The sequence below is a fragment of the Perca fluviatilis genome, chromosome 10 (genome assembly GCF_010015445.1).
Source record: "Perca fluviatilis chromosome 10, GENO_Pfluv_1.0, whole genome shotgun sequence".
NCBI classification, from domain to species: Eukaryota; Metazoa; Chordata; class Actinopteri; order Perciformes; family Percidae; genus Perca; species Perca fluviatilis.
This window is the reverse complement of record NC_053121.1, coordinates 4,196,775-4,216,383: the sequence shown is the minus strand read 5'-3', so window position 1 is coordinate 4,216,383 and position 19,609 is coordinate 4,196,775. Positions and strand designations below refer to the sequence as shown.

The following is a 19,609-nucleotide window of genomic DNA, read 5'->3' as shown; positions in this document are numbered from 1 at the left end:
TCTGAAAAATAAGTGCCCACTTAACTCTTTGAATGTTTGTCTAGGGCTGTAGCTGCCATTAAGCACACTGAGGTTGTGTCTTCTGTAATATTTAGTTGAATCTTTGAGCGGTTTGGTGGCCTTGGGGGGAGTTTCTATGCAGTTATTCAGACATGTTGATTCAGTATTTTTGAGAGCTGGTATGTTTAGCTCACCAGACTTGTTTGCTGAGTAGCAGGCTTTGAAACAACATTTAGACATTTATGTTTGGAAACTAAATGGTAACACTTTATTTTGTGGTCAAGTTTCCTTATTATTTCATAGAAATGTGATTTGGTTGTAATTAGATGGAAAACCGAGACAAAGTTCTGAGACCTCAGTATTTCTAAACTCCTGGCTACGGCCTGCCTATGTCAAAATAAAGCATTTCTTCATCCACTAAGGTTATGTGAATATTAGGAGTTGGGCTGATGGAGACAAACAGTTGGTGGCGCTAATTCTCCAGTCAGCAGCCATTAAACCATGCAGAAAAAGAAGGCGCATCAAAGATGACGAAATTGAAAGAGCACCAGTCAAACCTGAAAGGAATTAAAACGCGATGGAAATATTGTGTTTCTGTTTGTAGAAGAAGGTTACAGTCTCCTCATCACACAACCCTCCCATTCCCATACAACTAAACTGCATTCTCAATGAATTAGTTTCAAGGGAAACTAATATTTTGTCCAGCATTACGTTTGTTTCAACTCGTCATCGTACCGCGGAACGCACAGGCACACGTTGTGAAACGGTCAAAGCTTTAATCGTGCGGTTAACCTTGTGAATAAAAAAAAAAAATTTTGGTTTAGGAAAAGATGATGCTTTGGGTTCATGATGATGTAAGTTAAAGTACATACGTAAATTAAAATAAGTCAACATTGATTGTTGAGTCACACGGGACACGAACAGCAGTCTCCTGGGTGAAAGTCCCGTGTTTGTTTGTCAAGCTGACTATATTTTATGTTTTTTCATGCACAAATGGAAAATGCACAAAAGAACAGGTGGATGGAAACACACTTAGTGGCTGCTGTTCTCAACAACCATACAACTTTTGTAAATAGTTTGGCTCCAACTGTTTGCACATTCAAAAAGTTGTCAGTTTAAGAATGTTACATACTATAGTTGTTCCCCCAATGCTGGTCAATATCTTATTTTGGATTTCAATCAAGAATAGTAATGAGTCTCTTCTACAACAGAGAGCTGCTGCTGACTCACATGAATCTGGGTTCTCTTTAGTTATATATCAAAAGATGCTTTAAAGACAATAAGGGACATTTAAAAACAGCCCTAGACATAAGTCCAGGATATGTCTCTTATCGCCATCTGTCTGGCATCTCTAAAAATAATTAATAAAAGTGTTTGACAATCCTGATCCAAGAAATGTCATATCTCAGTGACTTTAACATACAGTATAACTTGCCGGATTACATCTTTTTTTTTTTGCGTTTTAGGCAGTGACAGCAGCTGATGAACATGTATTATAGTCCAGTAGAAAATAGATATTGTACTTTTAAAACAACCCCCCAAGATCATTGGACAAATCTGAATTAAAGTGCATGTGCGTGTGCAATTGCACGATATAGGGCCCTCCAAAACTCCAACAATGGAACATTGAAAGTAGCATCTTTTGTATTTCCACTACTTCCTGATGATGATTGATAAATGTCTCAAACTGTCATTTTACGGCTGATTTGATACGAGTGATTTCAGAAACACATTTTTTTAACCACCAAAGAAATTGTATTATTCCTTTCTACAACATGTGCACATGGCAATATGGTATGCTTAAACAACCAAAACTCTAATGACCCTGTTTGATGTGAAAGGTGGCACATTTTTCTCATGAGTTGGTAGGCACCAAAACAGAATAAATGCTAATTTTGCTCTTTATCGTCCATTGGTAAGCTGGATCACCCATCCGTGTCAATGTTGACTCTCAGAGCATCTGCTCAACTACAGTGCTGTTAAATGATGGAGTAAGAGCTACGAGGGTAGGGAGTAGTCATAAAAGACCGAAACTCTTTAGTAAGGAGGAAGGTTGGGTGGTGGATGGGTCACACCAACACAGGACTTTGACCCGGGTGAGCGCTCTTCATGTCCTGTGTAAAACCAAATGCCAACTTTGACTTTCTTTAACTTATGTGGGCTACTTAAGTTAACTTTCTTACATAATCTTCCTTACGTAACATTCTCAACTAACGCCACCAACATTAGTATTTGAACCCAAACCATGATCCTACTAAACTAAACCTAACATAACTTAACAAGTTGTGTAGGCAAGAAATTAGCGGCGCACCGAATCCAGATTTTTGGGGTTCGGCCAAATACCGAATCCACTGGTTAAGATTCTGCCGAATTCGAAACCGAATCCTACTCCCGTCCTCACTCCATTAACACAGTTAACACATTAATGAAGTAAACAGTGACTATCCTTCCTTTGCCGTACCTGAAGTTGCTGCATTTTGGCTGCTGTCTGTAGATTCCTTCATGCACAACTCGTATTCTTTCGGATGTTTCAGACCAAATGGTTTAACAGCGGCCAGGTTGTGTATTGTTTCGGGTCTTTGCCACCACGAGACAAATCGTCATTGCAAATAGAACATGTAGCTGGACGTAAATCGCCTTCTTTTGACTGAAAGTACTGCCAAACAACACTTTTTCTGCTCACGAGTTCCATTTTCACTTTCTCACAGCCTACTGCGTTGAATGCTCCACCTACGTAAACACCTTCCCGTAATCAATGGCGGCGTCATTACGGCGACCAGCGTAGCGCGCCTAGTGCAAGCGTAGGGTTCGGTTCGGTGGAAAAAAATTCTAAGGTTCAGGAGAAACCGTACCCAGTCAAAAAGCCCAATATTCGGCAGAATCCGAAGCCGAATCCTGGATTCGGTGCATCCCTGCAAGAAATGCCAGTTATGTTTGCATTCACAACAGGACTCCCAGAGCAATTAAAAGAGACATGGGTTCCTGTCCACGCTAACACATTACCGTCATATGAATAGATGACAATGGCCTCATCCTAAAAGCTGTAGCATTCTCCTTCATGCCCATCCATGAGGCTTATAACCACATGAAATGGGTCTTTTGTCTGTTTGGAAAAAATGGAAGCCATGGTCATAAATGTGAATATTGATCAATGAGCATAAAAATAAACAGACTTCACCGATCAGATTTGACTATGTAAATTCGTATTTAAGGACACCACAGTTTGTGTTGTCCCTAAGTGGCAAACAAATCAGTGAATGAATGCCAATTTTAGGATGATCAGATCTTAACGTGACAGATGTTACTCTTACAGCCTTGTCTTTAGCTCTCCTGTTGTAATTCCTTCCCCTTGCCTGCAGGTTATTTAGAAGGAATGTGAATGAGAGAAATTTAAATCTTCCTGTTTGGAGAGAAAGCTGAATGTAATGAGCAGTAACTTCCTTAATGGGAATCGTATATCTGATTACAGTTCTTGGTTTAGTGCGATGCTGATTTACCAGCCGGCAACAAGATTCAAGATTCAATACTTTATTGCCATACAACTCGGTGCAAGTTGCTAGGAATTTGCTTCAGTGTGCTCATGACAGGACATCAACACAATACAACACCAAAAAACATAGAGCTAATATATACACATATGGTATCCCACATGGGATCACACTTAACACAGGCAGATAAAAAAGGGGACACCAATCACTACATACCTGGATGAAAGTCCAGGAGGCTTAAAAATACAGATGTCAAGTTTAAAGTGACACGTTGCATAGGAATGCATAGCACAAATCCACAACTTTGCAATAAATAGATAAAATACCGCTAGATTGGGTGCCATAAAAAGTAATAATAGAAAACCGGTGTGAAGAAATGTACAATTTATACAGGCACCTTAGGGGAACCTTTTTTCATGAGGTGCTGGTACAGAGATGGAGAGCTGTTTAGAGATTTAATGGCGCTGCAGTATGTGCTGTTGAGAAAGCGGGAGGTTCTTGTCTTAATAGCTCTCAGCCTTCTCCCTGATGGGAGGATGGGTGAAAAGGGAGTTTACAGGGTGAGTCTCATCTTGTAGGATCTTTAGGCCTTTCCGGTGGATACGGGCCTCGTAGATCTCACAAATGGGGGAGAGTTTGCAGCCATTGATTTTTGAGGCTGTGTTGACTATCCTATCCAACTGCAACCTCTGCTGGACAGTAGAGTTTCCGTACCAGATAGTAACAGAAAAAGTAAGGACACTCTCGATGGCGGCTCGGTAGAACTGAAACATCCGATCACATGCTACCCCAAATTTCCTCAACTGGCGAAGAAAAAAAAGCCTCTGATGGGCTTTTTTGGTAATGTTGGTAACGTTATCATCCCATTTTAAAGATGATGATATTGTTGTGCCTAGAAACCTAAAACTGTCCACCCGCTCCACCACTTCTCCATTGATGTACAAGGGCTGGGACGGCTTCACGCTTCTGCGGAAGTCGACCACTAGCTCCTTAGTTTTGGAGACATTTAACTCTAAGTTGTGGTTGGAACACCATTCAATCAGTGAGAGGACCTCATTTCTATAGGCAACATCATCATCCCCAGAAATCAACCCCACCGCCGTTGTATCATCTGCAAATTTGAACATTTTAACAGAATCAGTATGTGATGTACAGTCATTAGTATACAACGAATATAGAAGAGGTGATAAAACACACCCCTGGGGGGCACCAGTATTAATGTGCTTGACATTAGAGATGTTATTACTGATTTTGACCACTTGTGTTCTCTGCAATAGGAAATCCAAGATCCAGTGACATAAGGAAATATGGACCCCCATTTGTTGAAGTTTCTGAAAAAGTTTACTGGGTAAAATTGTATTAAAAGCAGAGCTATAATCTATAAAGACGACCTTTGCATAGTTGCCTGGGGCCTCAAGGTGCTGTAGAATGGAGTGGAGACATAGGGATACAGCATCCTCAACGGACCTGTTTGCCCTGTATGCAAATGTCCAATGGGGTCTAACCTGACCCCATTGAACAGACCTTTACATACTATTCTCTCAAATATTTTCTTTATAACAGATGTTACTGCTACAGGTCTGTAATCATTCAGGCAACTAATGTTGGTTTTTTGGGCACAGGAATTATGACAGCGGACTTAAAACATTGAGGGACCGTGCATTCCCTCAGAGACCAGTTAAATATGTCTGTGAGGCAAGTTCATTTGCACAGTGCTTGATAGTAGCGGAGGATACTAGGTCAGGACCTGCAGCTTTCCTGCAGTTCTGCCTTTGTAGTAGGAGCCTAACCTCATCCTCCTCTATTACAAAAGGAGGGCTGGGGTTACGTGATGTCATCGGCATGGTATCTGTCAAAGCGACAATAAAACTCATTAAGCCTGTCAGGAAGCTTCGGATCGTCACTGACCACTGGCGCTGTACTTGTATAGTTAGTAATCTGCTTCAGGCCCTCCCGTATCCCTCTACTGTCATTAGCCTCAAGGTTTCTTTCCAGCTTGTGCCTGTAAAGCCAGAAAGAAAACTTGAGGCTAATGACAGCAGAGGGCAATGAACGGCAATGAAACAAAAATTCAAACTCCGACAGACAAGATCTTGCTATTCTCTGTAGACACTTTGCATTGTTTAGCAAAATCTGAATCTAAATCTAACAGTTTATGAAGCCACTTTAATTCGCAAACACACAACTGGCAGTGTTTGCATGGAGGAGGGTCTGCAAAGGGAAGACTGAAACACACATACAAACACGTATACATGGAGATTAACTCGATGCTTTGCCAATATTGTTTCAACTGTGATGCTAATAGAGAAAAGTCAGGTGACAATTTAATTGAAATTGAAAGAGACAGGAGGGAGAGACAAAGAGAAGAGATGAGTAATGATAGAAGAAAAACGGGGGACACTGCATTTATACAGTATCTGTAACCGTGTGTGTGTGTGTGAGTGTGTGTTGCCTCAGGAACAGTTGATGGATTTGCTGCTTGACTGCTCACACAGATTGGTGCCGGCTGTGATGGCAGCCTTGAACTGAAATTACACACACACACACACACACACACACACACACACACACACACACACACACACACACAGAGAGAACTTCACATAATTGGAATTTGTGCGCGTGTGTGCGTTTGTGTGTATTCTTAAGTTGGGACGAGCGGGTGTGTTGCCTCTAGGAGGCCATTTCAAAGCACCGTGGAAGGATGGATGAACACAAGGCCAACCAAAGCAGCATGAATGAGACAAATGCAAATTAATCAGGTTCAAAACGCTGTGTTTATGCATTCATTAATAGCCATTTATTATATTCTGTGTCATTTTTATTGAAACCATGACAGGGTGGCTGGCAATTGTTATCCTTTTTAAGAACTGGTGAAATGAGAGACAAAACAGATGAACAAAGATTACAGAGATTCATTTATACAGCTTAGTGAGAGTTCTGTGTTACTTAAGAGTTTGATGATACGTTCTGCTAATTGAGGCAGTTGGAGTAGACGAGGGAATGATCTTGACGTTTTTTTGGGATAACAGTGGAGATAATTCCCCCTCCCCACGCCTCTAAATCAAGTCCATGATTGAGATTAATGCATTGGCTTTACGTTTGTGGTGAGGATGTGTGTTTTGTTTCAGTGGGCTGGAGCATAGAGGAGATTTTCAGAGCAGCAAGGCAGGTTGTGCCAACTTGCCAACTTTACCACAGGAAATAACAGCAGGTAGTGCAGGAGTAAGATGCTATGTGTGTGGTGGAATTTGCAGTAACAGCATGTCGTGGTATGATGAGACAAAAGGGATAACTTGGACAACATAAGGGCATTCCTTGGTCACACGCCAGGGGACGAGAATATTCGGCCAGACTCTAATCACCAAATCTGTTCATTTGTGAATATATGTTTGTGTCTCTACTGATTAAGGGAGTCTAGGCAGCTGCGTGGTATGGGAATGTTTTGTTCCAGGACTGTCTCCTTTTGGAGGACGGTGGAAACAGGGTAAAGGGGGCCTGACACACTTTAACATACAGTACATCCCAGAGAGAGATAGACTCATTGGAGATTTTAGACCCCTTTTAGGGAGGATCAAAGCTTTTAAAAAAAATCAATTTTAGTGCTTCAAGTTAGAGTTTGCGAACGTGTCTGTTAGTGACAGAGGACAAACAATTACAGGTTCAAAGGGCTTGAAACAGGTTTAATATCCTGTGTGTCGGTCTCCGATGCTATGCACCTGTTAGAAAGGGTTAACAGAAACGTAGTGTTGGCCAATCGGAGGAGGCTGTGCCAGACTTTCACCTTTGGTTGAGGTGGCGGGGGGGGGGTGGCGTATAACACTTTTGCAATGCACCGTGTCACATTCTCACTAAAGGTCTGATCCTAGAATCGCCCCTGGATAGACTCAACTAGGTTTTAGGTGAGCATCTTTTGTTTTGGCGCCATCAATATCTTGGCATAACAAATTTGACTGCTTGAGCAAGAGATGTATGCATCTGGGGGAGACAGAGGCACCTCAAATTTGAGTTGGGGATGGCACTACACGATAACACATTGTGATTAAACTGTACTGTTTGCCTCATTTCTCCTCGATCGAGTTCATTAAATGCTTCTGTATAAGTCAACAAAGTCTCCCGAACCTTCATGCATCCAGAAGTCGTCCAGAGTATTTCTATAACAATGGGTTGTGAACTGTCTAGAAACACGCAGGTTCTCCACTGCAAAACAATATTATAAAAAAAAAAATGAAAAAGCATTTTAAAGTAGAAATCAGCAGTAGCTAGCAATTGATTAGTAGGGGAAATTCAGTATTGTGAAGTTATATGCTATGTGAGGCAGGAATTCAATTATTTACTATAAAAGTATAAGTAAGATTCATACATATACTTTTTAAATTGTAACCACAACATGCAGTGATAGGCCATTACCCAGGATGACTAGGCCAGTACTCAGCTTCTTAGTCCAAAGAAGACGTAAACAAACTTACCTCGCAGGTACCAGTTGGTTCAAAGTAAAGCAAAAATAATTAATTGTAAAGCTTACACCAGAAATACAGCAGCTGTACTGACTACTTTACATCCACATCAATAAATCAAAAAATAATTGTCCAACTCCCTTTATGGGTTCACACCAACTTATTAATATAGCGTATAGCAAACATACGGGAGTCCTGTCGCAGGACACAACTTTTATAGTCGGACAAATTGTGTGGTTAGTTTCACTTTCATTTCTGATATTTTATACATTAATACTGTTGGCCTACATACCTTAGTGTGATTATAAGTTATTATATGTGCATGTGAGTGAATATTGGTGCGCTAATGAGTTCTATGTTCCGTTCATTGTCTCGATGCGCTGTACGGCCATCATGCAAGTGCGTCAAATCGTCTGCGGAGAGGGCGGAGCAGAGTACTCTCACGTTACAGATAGACTTGAGTCCATTGGTGGTTTTGTCACAATGGATTTGGAAAGAAATGATCCTTTGATTTTCTAAATAATTTCATATACAAGCACATAAAACACAATAAATCTTTCTTTCTCTCTTCTGTAGTGGAGCATCGGGGAGCAGCAGCGAATCAGAGAGCAGCTCAGAGTCGGACACAGACGAATCAGAGAGCAGCTCCAGCGACAGCGAGTACAATCGGGCCTCCCGCACACACACTCCAGAGGTAGGATGACAAGTGAAACTCTGTGTGCACACAGTGAATAACATGAGTTTGTGGGTGAAATGCATGGAATGGGTAACTTAAGGAAACTTTTATTTTTACGTGAAGAAACAAGCCAAATTCATTGTTTTTTGTAAAAGGAAACAGCTGTGTAACAAATGTGAAAAATCTCTAATGCAATAATATTGAATATTATGTATAATGGATTGCGAAATGTAAAAAATAAGTGTATATTTGTATATAATTATGGCTCGATGGTGTTTTAAGCCCCCAACATCGACTTCAAGGCAGCGCTGCGACCGTCTACTTCAAGGCACCTAACCCTAACCCTAACCATTGCCTAATCCTAGTGCCTTCCAGGCAGCGCTACATGGAAGACGACGTTGGGGGCTTAAAACACCAAACACTGTAATTACCCCCCTATCACAGAATAGATAAGCGGTGTAGCCAGACCATACTCCAGCACTGATATACAGTAGCACTGAGCAGATAGTTCTAGCAATATGAGAACACGCAACTTAAAATTGCATATAACCGGGCGCCCGGATAGCTCAGTTGGTAGCCTCGGTGACACCAGACTCTTCTCAGTTTTAACTGAGAGTGTCCAACGGACGCCGCTCAAATGCCTCTGGGTGCAATTGGATAGTCCTTCAACCAATCAGACCAACAATCCGGGTGACATAGCAGCGACAGCGGCATCAACGGGTTGCTGCGCTTCGGTAGCCGTCATGTTGAATGTAAACAAAAAGTTGCTCGCCGTCGCTGTGCTACAGTCATTGTGTAAAGCCCGCCTCAACGGTTGTGATTGGTGCCTCGATTTGGAAAAATTGGAAATGGGCTTGAATGGGCTCTTGGCCAGACGGACTTGCAGAGCAAATCTCAAATTTGCCGGAAGTTCGTCAGGGTTTCCCCAGGGTACTCAGTTGGTAGAGCGGGCGCCCATATGTAGAGGTTTACTCCTTGATGCAGCAGGGCCAGGTTCGACTCCAACCTGTGGCCCTTTGCTGCATGTCATTCCCACTCTCTCTCCCCTTTCATGTCTTCAGCTGTCCTGTCAAAATAAAGGCCGAAAATGCCCCCAAAAAATTTTCTTTTAAAAAAGAAAAAATATTAACCAATTTTACCTGTTCAATTAAAAGTCAATACAGTTGCCAACTGCATATTTCTAGCCCCAGGTCGGAGACAACCAATCATTACTGGAGTCAGGTTTTGAGGTAACATTAACTTTTGTTACAGAAATCCCAATCATGAAGCAATCATTCAACAATTGGCAGTAAACTATATTCAGTGTCCTATGTGTCTCCAGCTCTGACAAGTGCCTCGGATTTAGTTTACATTTCACAAAGATGCACTTTCACTGGCTTTTCTTTGTTCATTCTGATTCACCACTATTTTCTTCAGTGTGTCTGACTGCCTGTACATTAAATGGTCTCTTCCCACGGTCTCTTGGCGGTGTTCTAAAAGCCATAAAACTCCAACTGCAGAGAGCTGAATTATACAATTATTTATCACATTATTTTAATGGCTCAACGCTGCCTGGATTCAAAGGCTTATGCCGTCATACCCACTGAGAGCAAGAGAGAGAGAGACATGCAGAAAAAGAGGAAGAAAACCATGTAGTAGCACGTAACACATTCATTTCACGTAACATAATTCATTCATTCACAGCTCATTTCCAAAGAGGCGTCACTAACGGACGCCGCTCAAATGCCTCTGGGCGCAATTGGATAGACCTTCAACCAATCAGACCAACAATCCGGGTGACGTAGCAGCGACGGCGGCATCAACGGGTTGCTGCGCTTTGGTGGCCGTCATGTTGAATGTAAACAAAAAGCTGCTCGCCGTCGCTGCGCTATCGTCATCGTGTAAAGCCCGCTTCAACGTTTGTGATTGGTGCCTCGATTTGGAAGTATTGGAAATGGGCTTGAATGGGCTCTTGGCCAGACGGACTTGCAGAGCAAATCTCAAATTTGCCGGAAGTTCTTCAGGGTTTTCCCAGGCTACATGTTCCACCAAAACAAGTTCCTTCCGAGGCTGATTTGCAGAGCATGTTTTTCTCCTCCTCAGTGCTGTGGAGAAAGGTCTGGCAATGCGAGACTACTACCATCCTAATAAAATGGAGGTGTTGTGTATTGACTTCTGAAGTTTTTTTCCATGTAGCCTGAGCCCCCCTCTGCCAACAAGTGGCAGCTGGACAGCTGGTTGAACAAGGTCCAAGCTCAAACCAAACCCCTGGTTCCCCCACAGAAAGAACATGGCACAGGTTGGTATGGACGGTTACATCTACTGTGGTATTTCATAAAAATTAAATAAAGAATCTGTTTTGATCTGGAATACATTTTCTGATCCAATGTTCTTCTGGCCAGGCTCCGTTACCCAGGGTCCGGGGACTTTCTCTCCAGGGAATGGAGCACCAGGAGTGGGTGCGGCCGCCAAGACCAAGCCCTGCGGATCCAGCAGCACCCCTGTTCCAGCTGCACCAACGGTGGAACACAAGGATACAAGGGGAGCCTTCTGGTAGGAGCTACAACTGAATGTGTTGGAAATTTGCCAAAATAGCTTTGTTAAATACATCTGTTGGATGAAATAGTAAATGAATGAATTCCACACTGACAGAAGGATCAGTCAAATTGTAGGCCAGTGGTGGAAGAAGTATTCAGATCCTTTACTTAAGTAAAAGTACTAATGCCACATTAAACGGCATTAAACATATTACTTAAGTAAACGTATGTATCATCAGGAAAATGTATTGAAAGTAAAAGTACTTAATGCGGAAAAATCTTCACATTTTAGAAGCTGGAAACGATCCAAACAGTTCTGTCAAACAATCGTTTGATCGTCTGATCATTTCTGCTCTACTTGTAGGCCTGTATATTGATGGGTAGTTTAATTTAAAATAAAACATACAATTTTATAAACTACGTGTGTTTTGTGTGCAAAAATCTTAATGTGTAAAGTAACTAGTAACTAAAGCTGTCAGATGAATGTAGTGGAGTAAAAAGTACAATATTTCTCTCTGAAATGTAGCGGAGGAGAAGTAGAAAGTGGCATGAGTAGCTCAAATTCGTACTGAATTACAGCACTTGAGTAAATGTACTTAGTTACATTCCACCACTGCTGTAGGCAACAACTGACAAAAATGTGTCTAACCATAAAAAGACAAATCAATTCCTGCTTCCCACAGCCCAGGCAGAGAGAAGGCCAAGGCCAAGCTCAGCCAGAAGGCCTCGGGGGAGGGCCAGAGGCCAAAGATGAGGATGTCACCGGGCCTGTTGTCAGGGCCAGAGGTCCCGACCCCGAGGAGGATCACCACGGGGAAAAAACAGCCCAGACGGACGGAGAGGTCCAACAGTGTGGAGGATAATCCGAGCCAGACATGGAGCAGAACGAATCAGCATAGGTAAGGGAGGGAGGACAACCCCCTCCCTCCTTTAACATCTTGGCTTAGTTGATTACTTATAGACCTAGTTTTAGTTTAGTTTATTGGGTTACACATGTACAAATACTACAGATTAATATACACATAATCAATCAAAGATGTGATGGTCTCTGGGCAACCTCCAATGCATACTCCAATTAAAATAGAAAGAAACTAAAATACAAAAAAAGGAAAGAATGAGAGAAAAAAAAGAAGAAAAAAGCCTAAACAAAAATTACATACAATATCAAAACATCAGAATTAATACGAAAGGTAAAATAATATTAGGAGTTACATGGGTTGTTTACAAAGACATTCCATAGGGATAACATCGCACAGACATTGCTCATACTTACATATTATTCATTTAAAATGTAAAATGATTAGTATTTATTAGTGGTAATCACTGATAAAAATTAACAATAACCAGAAATTACATTATTTAACATTTTGTATGGGAGACCTATTTCAATATATATATTATTTTTTTTACTGTGAGAAAATAAGACTTTATACTTGCCAGGTCCAGATGTGTATGAGGAGGTCATTTGGATACAACCCTAGTAAGCTTTTTTTGATGCGTCACAGAGAACTGCTGTACCAGGTGGTGGCTGCATAGTCAAAATGGCCTTGAACCTGAGGCCCAGCCCTTTCTCAGCCAACTATTTAGTCTTTTAGTGCTTTCATGACCTCTTAGCTTAGCTTATCTAACTATAAATTGAGAAACCTCTGTACGTGTGCGTGTGTGTCTGTTGTCTTTCAAATATCTCGAGAATCGTTCCACCGATCTACTTTACACTTGGCGGGTGTATTGCTGGGTACCCGATGAACTTGCTGTTTGGACAGTGTTGAATATGAATAAATATGAATAAAACTAAGGGGCCACACAATAAAAGTTGAGAGAAAAAAAAATGCTGGTATAACGCTGGCTTCTCTTCTTCCATGTCTACTCTTCACAACAAAAGGGCATCTTGAATTTGCTCAGAGCATTTCGCTCAGAGAAAACTCAATAAAGTTGGCGACACTAGATATCAAACAAAAGCCGGACGCTCTATCGCGTTAAGTTGCCGTGAGCTGTAAATTTGTATATTTTGGGAGTAAAATCTGAATCTTCTGTAAGCAGTAACATTTCTCCATCAGGTAAATGTAGTACAATGTTTTTCCTCTGAAGTAGAAAGTACACAGTAAGTCAGTAGTATATAAGTACAATGGTTCTGGAGAACACAGGCCAAGCAATCGGTCTGGTTCCAAACAGGCACGCTATGAACGGGCACTGCACTAGTTCTTTTAAAAATGAAGAACAAATCTTATTTCTTGACTATTAACTTATACATTACAAGCTACATGTCACTTGTTATTGGTAAAACGATTACAATTACTGTTAAGGCAGCACTGTCATTTAGTATGGAGAGCGTACAGAGGCTCCAGTGGATCGCCGAGCTTTTTGGCAGCTATCCACTGAACACTGTCACTCCCACATCTGTTGTGAAAAATGCTCCGATTGAGTAGATGCCACGCCAAACTGGCTGCTCAGCTTGATGTTAGGCTAATTGGAAGGAAAACACAGACTTCCTAGCTTGGTTTCTTTATTCTTTTACTCTCTCTTCCCTTCCCCTTTTCCATTTTGAAGCTTTCTCACATCCAAGCAAGTTTGGCTGGAATGCATGCTGTTTTCAATTATTTCATGCTGTCTTGTAGTTTTCTTTCATTTTAATGAAAGAAAACTACAGCCCCCCCGCAGCTGGCAAAGGCAAGCATTATCGTCTCCTGTTTGTCAGTGTCACGACAGTAGTGGTGCCTTGCTCAAGGGTGAATCTAACACGGATTGTGACGCTTCCTCGTGTTTTCTCACTGTAGCCCTGCAGCTAGGGAGAAGGACCTGTTGCCTCCCCCCCCCTCCGTGGAGCTTCAAAACCCCCTGAGGCCACGAAGCAAACCCCCCAGTGGGAAGACCGCCCCCAGGAAAGAACCTCGCAGTGCCACCAACTCAAACAGCAACACAGTGACTCCACCAGCGGCTCTACAGCAAACCCCCGTGCCAATACCTGCTGTCACTGTAAACCAGGTTAGTTTCTGTGGGTGGGATACACATGTGTGTGTTTGTGTGTGGGAGGGGGGGGGGAGAAACTCTCTACATAAGAGAGTTTCTTCATATTTCTTCTCAGTGATGGCTTCGTTGCTCGTAATAATACTAATCTCTCAAAATTAATCCTGTAATTATTTATGACTGCTAGGATGCTAATCCAACAATCCCTTTTTCATTCAAATGACTTCCTCATGGAAGAAGTGCATGACACAAGCACCTTGGGACACTTCATGTCATCAACATCTGGAATATGCAAAGAAACCGTTTCAAACCGAGGGCTGCACACATGTAACACTGTCCGTGTATCCTGTAATGATCGCTACACCCTTATTGTCTCCGGATGATTTGTCAAAGCCATAAAATTCCACGGGATGAAAACTGTATTATTACACAACTATTATGGCTCAACACTGACTGGTTTTATCGAAATATGGAAAGCAAGAGAGGGAGTCCAAGAGAACTGAAACCAGTGACCGTTGTCTCAACCTATAATGAGTGAACACTCTGTGGTTTTATGAAGATTAGAGAGTTTCAGGGGGAAGAAAGAAAGAAAGTCATAATGTAGACAGTACAGTAGACAAATGGAAAAGGAGGATTGTATAACATCATGAATGGCTACAGAAGATGAAATTATCATTAAATAGGGAAAGTGGTGTTTTTCTAAATAAAATTAATTTAAAGCTATAGTGTGTAGTTTCTGTCACCCCCATGAGGAATTCAAAGCAATGACAACAAAACTGCTGGCGCGTCCACGTGATACAAGCCCCCCCACCCCATCCTCCTCCACGCAGGTGCTAGTAGCCAAGGAGGACACGGAGGATCAAAAAAACATGGTGGACCCTTTAGAAGAGGGAATTATCTCGAGTTTCTGCACGAAAATCGCCGGACGCCACAATCTTCTGAACATAGCCATACTGAGAAATCCAGAGAGAGTTGTGTGGAGCTGGTCTTAATTAGCTTTGGAGCAACTCGTTTGGCAATGGCACTAAAGCTTTAATAACACCAAATTCAAATGAAAACATCAATAGGTCAAAATTTCATTGTCAACAAAGACTCCACAGGATATTGTTAGTAGTTTGTATATAAGTCCATAGTCATAAAAAATCCTGTAAATGTCGACTTAATGAAGCTCGAGAGAAAAATCCGCTGAAGTAAAGTTGAGAGAGATGAATCCACACGCTTATCTTTGGAAGAACAAAAGAAGTGAACCATTTCACACAACATACTCCAGAATTTATTTTAGGATGTGCCATGTTTTGATCTTTATTTGAACTTTATGACACCGGTGTCTCCCATCATAACATCTGTTTGCTTTGAAAAACACATTTACTTTCAGTTTTTTTATGCTGCCATTCTGAAAAAAAATATGCTTAATAAAACACTTAGGGAAATCAACAGACTGCCAGTCATAATGCTGAAACAAAGAAAAATGCATCGGGGCATCAACAATTAGCTAACGGCCGCTCATCTTACAGGCTTAGGCCTCCTGCACACTGCCTGCGTGGCGTGGCGTGGCGTGGCGTGAGCGTGGCGTTTCTGTTGCGTGGCGGCTGCCTGGCATTTGCACACCAGAAACATGTCTGACGCGGCGCTGCTGCTGCTGCTGCTAGCCTTGTCTGTACACATGGATGTTTCCCATTGATAAAATGCACTCAAGCAGTAGTATACTTCATGTTAAACATATATATATACTGATTTGATTACAACCAACACAACGTCAGCAGTATTGACGGCAAAATAGGCTACAGAATATTTTGTTGAAAATCAATAATTATTTATTATTATTTTTTTAAATTACATTTATATCTGCATTTATGTCAAAAACATGAAAATGTCATTTATGAAATGTATTTGTGTCAAAATGACATATAAACATCTTTTTGTATTCTATTTTGCCTGGAAACGCTTCCAACGCGCTTGCGTGTCACGTGAAAAATAGGCGTCAGTCCTTTTTCTAGCATGCACGCGTTTTCGCTGCGGCTCGAGCAGGGCCTGAGACGTGCGTGTCTCGCAGGCAGTGTGCAAGCTCAAACCTGTTACCATGGGAGCCGAAATAAAAACGGACATGCCACGCAGCTGACACGCTCGCACCACGCAGGCAGTGTGCAGGAGCCCTTAGGAAACAGCCCTGAGAGTGATGTGCCAGACCCTGACATGTGCCACTTCTGCAACAGCCGGCTGAGGCTCAATCACGCTCACAGGCTTCACTTTGGTTCATTCTCACATTTAATTCATTATTTAATGCCTACTTATCAACTTCGCTTCAGAAAAATCAAACAAAGGACAAAAGAATAATTCCACATGCCACTATGAGGCTTTTAAAAAATGACACTTAACTCTGAAGGTCTGTCATTTCACATCCGTTGTATCGTGGTTGATTCTACATTATTCAGGTGCACCTGACAGGTGCATTGCATAATCTGACAACTTGTGGTACCAGGTGCTTTCCTCTATTTAGGCCACGTCCACACGTACCAAAACAATCTTTTTTCCCCCCCGTCTTCCCTGGAACCATGTCAAAAAAAGTGTGCGTCCAAACGGATCCATTTGTCTATGACTCAACACGCTACTTCATATTCCAGGCCTATAGGTGACGCTGTTTCTGCTACAGAAATTCACCAAAAACGGAGAAGAAACACATAGTCTTCAGTCACTCCCGATCATAACATGCTAGACTATAAAAACTTTCACCACTGCTCATTTTATAAAGGCCGCCGCAAGAAAACGTGTCTTTGTTTGCATTGTATAATGTGCTGTTGGACTGCTTTTTATTTTGCAATTCTGTCTGCCATCGGACATAATTGCAGCACACCAGCTAGCACAGCTAATAGCGCGCTAATGTTAGCTCTGCTAGCTAACATCGGCAGTCAAACAAACATCGATCACAACAATGATTCAATGTCTTAAAAAAAAAAGTTACTATAAAAGTTCAAGGAGTTGATAAGCAGACAGATTAGCTAGCTAGTTGATAAGTTGTCTACTTCCACTTTATAAACAGCTAACCATAGCAGTTAACATTAACGTTACGTCCCTGTTGGAGCGTCAGCTACTTTAGCGATGTTTAACGTTAGCTACATAACGTTAAAGGTCGAGGGGTGTGACGATGACATCATCGATACGCACGTATGTGGCTTCGTCGTCCAAGCGAAGCCAAAAGTAAGCCGTTTTAGAATTTTTTCACCGTACACGTACCATGTGTGTGCATATTTCAACAGAGTGACAGTGTAAATGAAAAAATTGATAGAAACAACAAAACGGAACGAATTAGAGAAGCGAACGAAAAGTTGTGTCCTGTACAACTAGTAGAACATGTTGGACCAGTCCAATATGACTGTCAGTTGAAATAAATGTGTAGCTAGCTAGCCGTGATCTTTACCCATAGGATTGAAGGGACACTAGCAGCTAACGAAACCCCTCATATTCACAAAAGGCATTAAATTGAAATTGGACACAAGTGTTAGCTTTGTAAGACCTTGGGGTAGCTGTAATATAAGTGGTGTGACGAAATTCACACTGTATATATACTATAGTTGTGCTGGCAGCCGTCCAGCTCTGCGGAGCCCCGAGCCCTGGTAGTCCAGTAACCCAGAAACGGTGACTTTGCCCTGGTTATGGAGCTCCTAAAGTCCGACACGTCTTACCAAATTTGCAATTAGCCATCAATTTTCGTAAAACGGCCCATATTTGAGCTTTATATAGTTGATTTCTCGCATTAAAAAAGTCTCAGAAGTGAATTATGTGGTTCGCTCAACCAATCACCGCGCAGCTCATGTAAATATTCATGAGAATACCATATTTGGAAGACAAGCTCTTGTTACAAATAGACCCATATTCACAGGGTAGTTAAGGGCCCAAAAAATAGCAAGTGAGCCATTTTCAGCCCAACCAATGTTACATACCCTATTAGGAGACCTTAAGGAACAGTGTGAAATACCCTATATAATCATTCTATCACCCCTTTAACCATTAGTCAAAGTAATTCATAATTTCTGCTTTTTTAAACTCAAAAATTAGGTATAATGTCATTTAAGTTAGGATTATTGGCCATTAATGAAACAAAGCGTTGAAAAAAGCAAGAAAAACGTCGAAAAAAAAGGGCCATTTAAAGAAATAAAAATCATTTAAAATTTTTACCCAGAAGGACAACAAGTTCATGGTCAACAGGAAGACGACACTGGGATTAAAGCTGCCTTCAAGTACGGTCGAAAACGTCCAAATCTATAAAAGAGCTGACGGAAAACGGTTATTGTGAAATATAACGTTTACTTGTGCCATATTGAGGGGTTTAATAACACAACAATATGTCGCACTAATGGGCTGTTTGTTATGTGACGCTCCCACCGCCGCACAACACTGCAGCAAATCACTGGACCGCTTTTTTTTTGCTCTGAACGTAGCCTAAGTCTACACCTGCACCAAGCTGAAAAACTCCACCTGTGCTGTGGGTGCTGTCACGACATTTGATCCGCTGCCAGCCGTAGCTGTGCAGAACAGCTGGCAGGACCGCTAACGTTGGTGTCGACAGTGAGAGGAGAAGATCTTTCCAGAAAACATTGCTGAAACTTCTGCTCAAGAAAGGAATAGCTTTTGTCAGCAGTCCCATTATAGTACAGGGGACAGTTTTTCTTTTCTTTTTTTAACAAAAGCAAACCTGGCGTTTGTTTGAAAATGGATTATGCAGATGGCAACATGCGTTGGAATGACTCCAAAAGTTTGAGAAAAACTGCCGCTTGTCTGCCAAGCGAGTGGAATGTTAGCAGTAATTTCTTGGCTGCGTCTACCTGTGTAGTTGCTTTCTCATGTCGATTCTGCGACTTACTTCTTTTGGTCTCAAACAACAATCATTGATGATTTCACATCTAAAATCAAGCATTCAACATCTGAGGGACTATTTTGATCGGATACAAAACGGGGTCAGAGATGCAATTGTAACTCTGCAGATATATCAAGAAAATAAACTAAGCAGACAGGCATGCATCATTCACACACATCCTTCACACAAGACGAATGTCAGGCTGTTGAATTGCGGATGCACAAACAGCTATAAGACAGTTTATTCACTTATAGGAATAGAGACCAAAACAAGACAAAAAAAAGTATGTCGCTGTGACCACATTTCGAGCTAATGAGCCTGAGTTGACTGCCAAACACCCTGTCAAATCAGTTCAATTCAATTTTATTTATAGTATCAAATCATAACAAGAGTTATCTCAAGACACTTTACAGATAGAGTAGGTCTAGACCACACTATAATTTACAATGACCCAACAATTCCAGTAATTCTCCAAAGAGGAAGTATTTCGTGTGACAGTGGTGAGGAAAAACTTGATTTTAGGGAGAAACCTGGGACAGACCCAGGCTGTTGGTAGGCGGTGCTGGTTGGGGGTGTGATGAACAGTGGCAATAATAGTCACAATAAAGATAAATTTGAAATATTTTTGAAATATTTTTTTATTTGCAAAACAGTGA

The 19,609-nt window shown here is 41.5% G+C and overlaps 1 protein-coding gene across 1 annotated transcript in view; it reads left to right on the top strand.

Annotated features, from left to right (window-relative positions):
• aff2 (AF4/FMR2 family, member 2) overlaps positions 1–19,609 on the top strand; it is a 181,427-nt gene that overhangs the window by 104,188 nt on the left and 57,630 nt on the right. The window contains exons 9-13 of the mRNA XM_039813457.1: positions 8,522–8,639; positions 10,797–10,899; positions 11,003–11,153; positions 11,821–12,036; positions 13,912–14,119. Of these exons, the coding sequence (XP_039669391.1) occupies positions 8,522–8,639; positions 10,797–10,899; positions 11,003–11,153; positions 11,821–12,036; positions 13,912–14,119 (796 nt within the window). The remainder of the gene's footprint in view (positions 1–8,521; positions 8,640–10,796; positions 10,900–11,002; positions 11,154–11,820; positions 12,037–13,911; positions 14,120–19,609) is intronic.